General features: G+C 41.4%; 1 protein-coding gene across 6 annotated transcripts in view; it reads left to right on the top strand.

Moving 5' to 3' along the window:
• Nucleotides 1–1,135: 1,135 nt before the first annotated feature.
• stxbp5b (syntaxin binding protein 5b (tomosyn)) overlaps nucleotides 1,136–11,110 on the top strand; it is a 37,060-nt gene continuing 27,085 nt past the window's right edge. For 2 of the 6 annotated variants that reach the window (XM_089003798.1, XM_089003797.1), the window contains exons 1-6: nucleotides 1,136–1,642; nucleotides 4,823–4,920; nucleotides 7,261–7,342; nucleotides 8,393–8,493; nucleotides 9,706–9,840; nucleotides 10,701–10,764. In XM_089003798.1, coding sequence (XP_088859924.1) covers nucleotides 1,499–1,642; nucleotides 4,823–4,920; nucleotides 7,261–7,342; nucleotides 8,393–8,493; nucleotides 9,706–9,840; nucleotides 10,701–10,764 — 624 coding nt within the window. In that variant the 5' untranslated portion in view covers nucleotides 1,136–1,498. The remainder of the gene's footprint in view (nucleotides 1,643–4,822; nucleotides 4,921–7,260; nucleotides 7,343–8,392; nucleotides 8,494–9,705; nucleotides 9,841–10,700; nucleotides 10,765–11,110) is intronic. The other 4 variants (XM_089003800.1, XM_089003799.1, XM_089003802.1 and 1 more) reach the window with 3 other exon arrangements.

Genomic DNA, 11,110 nt, shown 5'->3' with positions numbered 1-11,110 from the left:
GTATCTCTGTTTCTATCCTACTGTGTCAAACAGATCTACAAAGTATTATCTTTCACGTCAAAACCTAACTCCGCCAAAGACAGTAAAGAATGTCTAATTATGTCCTGATGTCCTAGATAGGAGAGACCTCAATATCAATGTTCTTCACCTCCCTCACGATCTTTCACACAGATGTGATTTGTACATACTATTTATATGGCTCCACATTTTATTTTTCATCCTAGTTTTCTTTCTACCACAACGAATAATAAATTGCATTTTCATGAAAATGAATTCATAGAATGGTAGGGCACATTTCAAGAAATATTTCACATGTGGTGTTGTATTCTTTTTGTATTCGCGCTTATGTCAGAGACCCTTTCTTTAATGAAATGATGCAAAGAACAATTTCGTTACTGTGTGTCGGCTAAAACCAAAATCTTGGCATTTGAAAAGGGTGTGTTGATGTTTTTTTTTTTTTTTTTGAGAAGCCGCGTTAGATTATTATAAACTAGTTGGTTTAAGAGATGGATATTGAGATAGGTTGATCACTATGAAAAGAAATGTGTAGTTTGAAAGTGTAAACATGCCAGGAATTGGAAATGTATGTTATCTCAAAATGTCAACCTATTTCAGCAGACATTCATCTGACCAGATTTTCCTGTTGTGGAACTAAATCTGCCTGCTTTGACTCCAAGGAGGAAATGCGGCCTATTTTCACACGCCACTTTCAAAAGACATCCCCTTTGTGTCAAATTTCACCTGAAAAGATCCTTTCCCATAAGACATTTAGGTGTGGGGTAGGTTCACTGAAACTGATGTTGAGTTTTGCTCATGTGGTAATGCTTTTAGAAAGTAACATCAGTCCCCATTATTACTCATAGGATTTACTGCATTAACTGCGATAAACAAGGGATTACCGTATACATTGTTCACGGGCTATTATTAACAACAATATAACTATTATTATTCATTGAAATGTTTTACATGTATTATTCTTATTCTTATTCTTATTCTTATTCTTATTCTTATTCTTATTCTTATTCTTATTCTTATTCTTATTCTACTTGTCGCGCAAAGGGTCCTGCACATCCGGGTCCCGCCACTTCTCCGTAGCCTGTTAGCAGCTAACGGCTATTAGCTAGCTTCCTTCCTTCCTTCCTTCCGCCCCGCTCACCGCTTGTGGGAGTGGGGGCAGATAAACGGGCTGTTTGCAGCTCGGCTAGTCGCCTCTCGCTCGAACATTACCGGGCGCAGCGCGTAAATGCCGCATTGACGCCGGGCCACGACGTGGAGGGAGGTCCCAGTTAATGCCTTTCGGCGACATCCCCCCGCATCCCGCGAGATGGACACGGAACGACGGCGTTAAAAAGTGTGCGTTCGTCAAGCTAACCAGTTAGCCCCACTGCCTCGCTAAGCCCTCCCCAACCCACCGCTAGCTATTTGACGGCTGCTCGGCTCGCCTCACTCGGTGCGTCGCGCGTGGCCGTCACCGCATCCTCCAACACCACCAAAGAAAATGAAGAAGTTCAACATTCGGAAGGTTTTGGACGGTTTAACGGCGGCCTCTTCGTCGTCGTCCTCGGCCTCGCAGACGGGGGCCGGGAAGGAGAATGACGCCGTCCCGGAGACTCTGCAGTCGGAGCATTTCCAGCTTTGCAAGGTGATGTATTTTCTCGACTCTTTCCGGAGTGACAGCTCGGAGCCTCCGAATTGGGGCATTTGGACTCTAAAAAAAGAAATTGAGGCTCTCTCGGACGGATTTATGTGTGATGGCTGGATGCCAAAAAGCGTGTTTGCGCCACACTGACTTGTCGCCCCCGGCTCACTTTTTCAACCGCGGCTAGCCGACCGGACTCGTCGGCTCGCTTAGCCGGGCTGTGGTACTTCACGTTCCCGTGGTTGAAAGTCGACTTGACGCTACACTGTGGTGAGGTCTCCGGGGCACGAAACAATAATCTATTCACACCATATCACGGCACTGAATTATTTATTATCGTTAGTATTATAATTTTATTGTGGAATTATGAATGAATTGGCCTTTAAAGGACAACCGACGCCTCCGGACAAGTTGTGTCCATAATTTGTAAAATCACTTCAAATTACTTCTACTGAGTGTATTTTACAAAGATTCCACGGAATATAGCAATATTTTACGTTTTAACACTTGCGCTGAATATTCAGGAAGTCTTGTTTTCGAGTTGATGACGATGCCTGACGTGACGTCACGTCTGGAACGCCCCTGACCGAGAAAACGACACACAATGCATTTTGGGTACTTTGTTTGGTCTGAAAACTTTGTGTTGATCCGTGGCGAATTTAGAAGGAAAAAACAAACTACTAGCTATCTGGGTAGCTATTAGCTATCTAGGTTGGCTACTTAATAGCCATCTATTAGCTAGCTAGCTAGCTTTCTATTTGAGTTACTTCTGGGTTGAGTGAAGGCTGGCGCGTGTGGCTGCCGCTGCTCACCCACAGAAAAACTAATCCTGTGACTGTAAAGTGACCTTGAGAGTTTTGAAAGGCGCTTATAAATGAAATGTATTATTATTATTATTATTATTATTATTATTATTATTATTATTATTATTATAAATAACGCGATGGTGAATCGTTGTGTGTTGTACAAGATTACCATTTGATACGAGTTGACACAAATTCCCAGCAGACAAATCAGCCCATTTTCAACGGAGCCATCTTGTGCATTTTTTTGGGACGCTATATTGGAGTCCTGACGGCTCGAATAAATAGGGGATGACTTCTTTAATCCATTGCAAACATTGATTCTTTCCTCTTCAGAACTATTGGAATCATATTCATAAGTGGATGAGTAACAAGAAAGCATCTTCTCAGAATCTGAACTCTCTGAAGCCATTGTTTTGATTCTGGAGCAGGGCAGTTTGTGAAGGAGTATCCTGGCGTGACGAACAAGGAGGCGGGACTTTCTGAATCTCCCCTAGTTCCGAGCTAATTTTGTGGCAGTTTTGGGACACTAACTCATTTTTATTGGTGTTTTGTATTTGACTGAAAATATCAGCCTGCATGTTTTGGGTATTTTAGATGCTTTAAAACGTTTTTCTGATGTCAGTTAGGAAACAAAAAAAATGGTGTCGGTTGTCCTTTAAGTGCAGATGTTTCCCATGTTTGCATCACAGTTCTTAGGCATATGATTCTGATGACTTGACAATTATAAAACCTGCCCCATATAAAATTCCTTTTGTGGGTTTGGCAGTGTATGATTTGTCAGTGCCAAGGGTCCTTGCTTGACAATGGTTTTCTTTCTGTCGTGGGTAACACTCATGACCTCACGGTTCTGAGATTTATATTCGTTGTTGTGGTCAATTAATTATCGAAAAAGGCAATGGGGCCCTCGTGTACAAATAACTGTGGGAATGTGCGATATCAAGAGTCAAATGATCGTGGGAATTGTGTGTTGCTTCAGGGCAGCTACTTGGATAGCATTGTTTTTTTTTTTTTTTTGCTTGAGAGCCATTGAAGACTGGTAGAGATGAGATGATGCGTGTTTTCACTGCCCCCTATAACTTTTTTTTTTAATCTGTCGAATCGAGGGGAGGGGTTGTATACCCAACTCAGGCAGCATCGCGTCTCCGCTTTGGGACTGCAGAGCTCTCTGGGCTAAAATCCGCGGCCTCCCCATTTAGAAGATGTTGTCTCCAAGGGACTGTGAAATGATTTCACCCACCACCGTCTCCAGCTCACGTTGCTGACTGATATCTTGATAATCTAATTACAGTAAAGTCTCGTTATATCGATATTCAAGGGAGTCCGAAAAAATATCGATATAACCGGGACTATCGATATATCCGATATCGATATAACGAGACTTTACTGTATCTGATCACGCAGATTGATTATTCCCACCAGGAGGCAGCTGTATAGATCAATTTGCATATTTATCTAACGACGTGAAAAAGGGAGGAGTCTTGTAACCTTTCTCCATTGATTGAGATGTATGAACGGAAATGTGCTTGCCTCTGCTGTGATTCGTGCAGGAGAAAACCTGCGGCACTCATTGCCAGCAAAAGGTTTTCAAATGTAATAAATGGTTCTAATTTTGAGCCTCTAAAATGGAGACTTGTTTAAAAAAATTGATTAGATTAGCCCGTATTAGTCTCGCAGTGGAGACATTAACATTTCACAGCAATAAAGTGATGAAAGGAAAGGAAGAAGTAGAAAAACAAAATACAGGAGCTGCTGTCAAGGCAGCCACTCTCGCAGCTCCATTTTAAAGTCAAAATAACAAAAAAAACTACATAACAAAACAATATGACAACATAGGAGAGGATCAAAGCATCCTTTTCACCAGTGGATCAGGGACGTCATGGTGAAATATGCATGTATGCTACAAGCTAAGTTTTGAAAGCAAACACAAAGCTGTAGCATACATTGAAGGAAAGAGATGTAAATCCGCTTCAATTCCAAGCCGCGATCTTCTTTGTTTTTTTTTCTTTATTTCAATGCAAATATTCATTCGTTCACTCCACTGAATTTAAGCAGAAAATCTAGATGTGATTTTTAATCAATACAGGTAACATCCGACTTACGACCTGCTCGACTTACGACCACCCATACTTACGACCACGACCCCCAGACCCTATTTTTTTAAACATTTTAAGAGGGGGAGTGTGCGAGTAATTTAGCGTCTGACTCTCTATTCATCATTTTGAATAGATTTTGACTTCCGACCGTTTGGTCTGAACGGAACTCGGTCGTAAGTCGGATGTTACCTGTATTTTAAGGCCATATTATTTGGCCCTTGGTTCTGATCATATTTATTTCACAGAAAATAACTGATTAGAATTGTGCTTCATTTCTCTTCTAGACCGTGCGTCATGGTTTCCCGCATCAGCCATCTTCCATGGCCTTTGACCCCGTCCAGAAGATCTTGGCTGTCGGGACGCTGACCGGAGCTTTGAGACTGTATCCTTTGTTTCTCTCCTTTTAATTAATTTAAACAACAATACAGTGATATATTGGCTTACGAAGTTAATTGGTTGCCAGAGAGAGTGTGTGAGGCGAAAAGTGTGTATACCAAAAAATCATTTTCCATAGCAAACCATTAAAATGAGAATAATCCGTTCCCAGGTCCCCATAAAACCTAATTTTCTACTTTATAATTTTCTAAGCCTTAAAAGTACACAAAATATACCTTATTTTATGTATAATAAATGTGCTATGGTATTATAATTAAAGAAATAAACTGTACTGTATAATAAAGTGGTTTTATTGACCTTTGTGATGGTCGTTGATGGCTTGATGGAATGGAGTGGCCGATTTCATCAGCATTAAACACTTGACGAGGAACATAGCCTTCTTTCACCATCTTGAGGAATGATCCCTTGGAGGTGCTTTCTCTGCGATAATTTTACCATGTTCCTCATCAATTGTGTTCTGTTTCGCTGGGTTGATAGCTTTTTGCATCAAGTGTACAGATGGCTTGTGCGGGTTATTTGTGGAGCCTGTTTGATGGGATATTTTAACCTTGCAGTCTACACTCTGCTTTTGAACTATCAAAGTTGAAACAAGTCCAAATTTCACTGTTTTCTATCCATTTTATCACTCTCTCTCTCTGTCGTCTGCCTGTCTCTTTAATGTTTCAACCCCCCCTCCCCCTCTGCTGCATTCTTGACCAATCATGTGGCTTTAACCGAAGACTGGGGGCGGGGAATAGAGGACAAAAACAGTCGGCTGCCGTTTTCTTGTTAGAACAGGCTCATTTGCGAACGACACATCACTCATTGTGGCGCTCCGTGTGTATCCCAAAAAATAGTTTGTATGACAAGGTAAAATTTTCATAAATTTAACGTTCGTAAACAGAAAAGTTCGTAAGCCAAGGGGTTCGTAAACCGAGGTATCACTGTAGAGTGAAAAAGCAACATCAATTCATTTTTAGCTCACATTGGAATAAAACTGTTGTTTTGTGGTCCGCTGATGTCATTTTAACTCAGCCCACCCTTCTCTGATTTTGAGACTTGCCGTGTTTACACAGCGTTTCTAGCCCCCGCGCGGTCCTGATAGGAGGGCTGATGGAATTACTGTCGCTCGGGCAATTGGTCCATTTATCAAAAGACAAGTTGCTTGGGTTGCTCCACCGCTCGTTTCTCCCCCACCCAAGAGTTCAGAAAATGCCGTCACAGCTCAATGAAGTGCCAACAAGCAATAAATGGGAACTTTTACAAGATGTGTCTTCTGCCACATTTGTTTAATGTTCCCCGTTAGCTGCCGACTAATCGCTCACATAATTTACGGCTTTAAATTGGTGACCTTCCACGACAAGCCAATATCATTTTAGTAAACGGGAGATTTGTGGAGCGATTCGTGGGTTTTTATGCCGCAACACAAATTTGAATCAGATGATGTCATGTTATTATTATTATTATTTCATGTTATTATTTCATATTATTATATTATTTCATGTTATTATTGTTATTTCGGCGTAAAAAAACGTAGACTCTCTTTTTGTATCAGAAAAAAATAGTTAATTCCTAAATTATATATGTCTGGAGTTATCTGAGCTTGAAATGGGGGCGGCTGTACAAAATACAATGCAATACATATGGGTTTATATCTAGCTGGCTATATATTAGCCAGCTATTAGCTATCTATTTGGCTAGCTATTTTGCTGGCTAGCTATTAGCTATATATTATCTAGCTTTCTATCTATTTGAGTTACTTCCGGGTTGAGTGAACGCTGGCGCGTGTGGCTGCCGCTGCTCACCTGCAGAAAAAACTTGTCCTGTGACTGTAAAGTGACCTTGTGAGTTTTGAAAGGTGCTTATAAATGAAATGTATTCTTCTTCTTGTTCTTCTTCTTCTTGTTGTTGTTGTTCTTCTTCTTCTTCTTCTTCTTCTTATTATTATTATTTCCTCCCTTTAAGGATTTCGCCCGAAGCGTTTCAACATCAGCAGCTTTGCTCGTGACAAACATCTTCGGAGGAAGTGAGACAATAGATACACTGCAGTGAAATATCTATCGTCATGGCGATAATATTGCTCGCTATGTGGTTTACGCTACGGCTAATCTTTTGTGGAAAAATAATCAATCGTTTTTTTGCTCCTTTCAATATTGTGATTGAAATCAAATATGCAATTATTAAAAAAAAAACAAGCAGAGCAGTTCATTCATGTACGTTTTACCACATACGTGCCTAAAAATGTTTGTAGAATTCACAAGAGTTAAGAGAAGGAGGGAAAAAAAAGTATTTGCGTGCGTCCTCGCTGTGTCCGTGTGTGTTTTGACTTAACCAAGCCGATCCACAGCTTCGGCCGGGCAGGCGTGGAGTGTTATTGTCAACATGAAAGTGGCGCCGGGGTCATTCAGCTCCAGTTTCTCATCAATGAGGTTTGCATTTTTTAAAATGTCTATTTACATACTAGTATGGTCAAATTTAATCCGTTTTTACATTTTAAAAGATCATAAATGGGCTTCTTTTCGGTTGACATATAATAACTTAACTCACATCTATTCAAAATACAGGTAACATACGACTTATGACCAGGTTCCGTTCCGACCAAACGGTCGTAAGTCGAAATGGTCATAAGTCGAAATCAATTCAAAATATTGAATAGAGACTCGGAGGCTAAATGACACGCAAACTCCCCCCTCTGGTGCCATCACGCCGTCGATTGCTGTGCGAGATCGAGATGCTGGCTGGCTGGCCAAAATTGTCCTACGCGTTGTCGGCCTGCTAGCGCGTTGCGGTGTCAGGCGTAGAATTTAAATTTCTCTGTGACTGTAAAATGTCCTTGAGAGTTTTGAAAGGCACTTATAAATGTAATGTATTATTATTATTATTATTATTATTATTATTATTATCAAAAATCGTCGTATCATAATCGTAAGTATGGGTGGTCGTAAGTCAAGCTGGTCGTAAGTCGGATGTTACCTGTATTGGCTATCTTGATAAACATATACAGGTAACATCCGACTTACGACCGAGTTCCGTTGCGACCAAACGGCCGTAAGTCGAAATGGTCGTAAGTCGAAATCCATTCAAAATGTTGAATAGACTCGGAGGCTAAATGAGATGCACCCCCCCCCCCCCCAGCGCCATCACACGATCGATTGCTGTGCGAGAGCGAGATGCTGGCTGGCCAAAATTGTCCAACGCGTTGTCTGCCTGCTAGCGCGTTGCGGTGCCAGGCGGAGAATTAAACTTTTAATAAATAGCGTCTGGAGATCATGGTTGTAAGTATGGGTGGTCGTAAGTCGGATGTTACCTGTACAGTGCATGTCATGAATGTATTTTATTTGTATATTTGTCATTTTTGTATGGTAAGCGCTGATTGTTTTTCCACCATATCGGTACTAGTTCCCCTACGGAAAGATAAGAGCTCTTGTTTGTTTGAATGTTGTAGCTCCGTAGTTGAAAATGTCTCTTTCTTTCCTCAGGGGGCGCTAGTGAGTGCCTTAACTGATGATAGCATCCACCTGTGGAACCTGAGGCAAAAGATCCCCGCCATCTTGCATTCACTCAAATTCAATAGGGAGAGGTAAATTTAGTCGCGTGTGTGACGGTATAAACCCCCCCACAAAAATGGCCAACAGATTGGAGTGTGTTTCAAGCATTTTGCATTCTCCCCTTGGTATGCCCTCCGCCATTTTATTCAGCGTAGAGATGCAGAAAAGGTATAACACGAACAATAAACAGATTTACCGTATTTATTCAAGTATAACGTGCACACGTGTATAACGCGCATCCCTAACTTTAAATTAAAAATCGGTATAAAATTTTGTTTCACTTTTTCTCTGCTCTGTAAAAGTATCTCAATTAAAATATGTAGAACACTGAATCGAAACTCTAGATATTGGTAATTGTGCAAAACAGCAATGCTTAACTCACATTTCAGTGTGGGGGAGGCGAGGAAAGGAAATGAAGCGTAGCTAAAGAAATGCTAATCAACAATCCAAAAAAAAGGAATGCGCGTGATCCGGGTCTTTCTGAGAATCGAAACTAAAGGGCTCCTTAACAACAGCTCAGCCATGGAGAATAGCCATGGAAATGCTGCCCCCTTCTGGAAGGGATAAAGCATTTAATATATGATAATTTTTGTCCCAGGCCTCGTTTATAACGCGCACCCAAACTTTGAGTTCTTTTTTTGATGGAAAATTTATACTCGAATAAATGCGGTAAATGCCTTTATCCAATGAAATACAATAATACGATTCCTCTCTCCCACTTGTCTGCTATGTGATGAAAAGTCAGCTAAGCTAGCATGCTAACGTTTTGGAGCTGCTGCGTTCTGGACCAATCACGTGGCTTTAACCGAAGACTGGGGAAGGGGAATTGAGGACAAAAACAGTCGGCTGCCATTTTCTTTTAGGAGAACAGGCTCGTTCGCCAACGACACATCACGCATTGTGCCGCTCCGTGTGTATCCCGAAAAATAATTCGTATACCAAGGTAAAATTTTCATAAATTTAACGTTCGTAAACCGAAAAATTCGTAAGCCGAGGGCTTCGTAAACCGAGGTATCACTGTATATTTTGATACTTGCATATACAGTAAAGTCTTGTTATATCGATATTCTCGGGAGTCGGAAAAAATATCGATATAACCGGACTATCGATATATCCGATCCTGCAGCATGTAAATTTTCTCCTTGCTTTCATAGAAATAGTATCGTAATAAGCAGTACTATCGATATAACGAGACTTTACTGTATATTTACATTAAAGTCGTCATCTGGATGTCCTTCCCGCAGAATCACGTACTGCCATCTGCCGTTCCAAAGCAAATGGCTTTACATCGGGACGGAAAGAGGCAACATCCACATTGTCAACGTGGAATCTTTTACCCTCTCAGGCTACGTCATCATGTGGAATAAAGCCATCGAACTGTGAGTCGCCCTTTACATCCACCAACCCCTTGCTTCTCCCTTAACGCCTCAGTTGATGATATTTGAGGATAAATTGCAATGTGAATGCAAAAACGGAGGGAATAAGGAACCAAAATGTGTTTTTTTTTTTTTTAATTTGACACGGAACAGAAGATTACAGCTTTTAACTTCCTTTACTTTAAGTTGCTATTTTCTGTTTCCTTTTTGGCTCCACATCACCTATCTACAGACCATTCCGCAATGTTGCGTGACTTCGAAGTTGTTCTCATTTCAAAACAGGAAGTGATCAGTCTGGAACTCATCCCCTGCGATTAAACCGTTTACTTTGAAATGTACTATGTCACATTGTGATGATGACTGAGTGGAGTTACCGTCAACCCCCCACCCCCCATCCCCCTTCCCGTCCCCCTTTGCTGCCGCATCGACTCAGCGGCAATGAGATCATTAGCCAGCCGAGCAAGATGACCGCGCTGGCAGCCTGCGACACTTTTTCTCTTAGGCCAGACGCACACGTCTTTTCGCTCTCTGTTTCCACGGTGATGCAGTCTCCGCACTCTGTAATCTCTCCTGGACGGACCCTCGTGTGACCCTGTCCTCTCTCTCTCTCTCCCTCCTTCCTTCCTAGTTTCTACTCTGTGGCACGCTTCCTTTCAAAATAAGACTTACAATGGCCTTGCTTTTTTTTTTAGTTTTACTCCTTTATCTTAACAATACTAACCGTGGCATGTGAATAATACTCGTTTCTCGTCACGGTATCCCCCTTTTTAATGTTGTGTTAGCCGCATGCTAATAGGGAGAACGCAACCGTGGCTAACCGTAGACACCTTGTTTTTCTTTCCTCCCTTTTAACCTCCGCACAGATCCACCAAGACACACCCAGGGCCCGTAGTGCACATCAGTGATAACCCTATGGATGAAGGAAAGGTAACCCCGGCGATCAACTTGACACCGTAGCAAAGGCGGCGAATGATTTGGCCAAAACATCTTTTAATTATTGGCGTTGAGGTGCGTTTGGAAAGGAATTAACAAAAGATGACATTCAGTTTTTTTTAATTAGCTGAATATTGTTTGTGTTCTTAACTCATTCACTGCCATTCGCAATTTTTTTCGGGAATTGAAAATATGACGTAGAGCGCCATTCCCGAATTTGTTCAGAATGTGGTTTGTCTTGACGGGGGTGCCAATAAAGCATCCCTGAAATAGTGATTAAATATTAAAAACATTTCTCCCTGTGCTCAACTGAGTGTTCACGAGTGGTATGGCGCATTTT

The sequence above is a fragment of the Hippocampus bargibanti genome, linkage group LG09 (genome assembly GCF_051943395.1).
Source record: "Hippocampus bargibanti isolate YZ-2025 linkage group LG09, ASM5194339v1, whole genome shotgun sequence".
Lineage (NCBI taxonomy): Eukaryota > Metazoa > Chordata > Actinopteri > Syngnathiformes > Syngnathidae > Hippocampus > Hippocampus bargibanti.
This window is presented reverse-complemented; position numbering and strand designations above follow the sequence as displayed.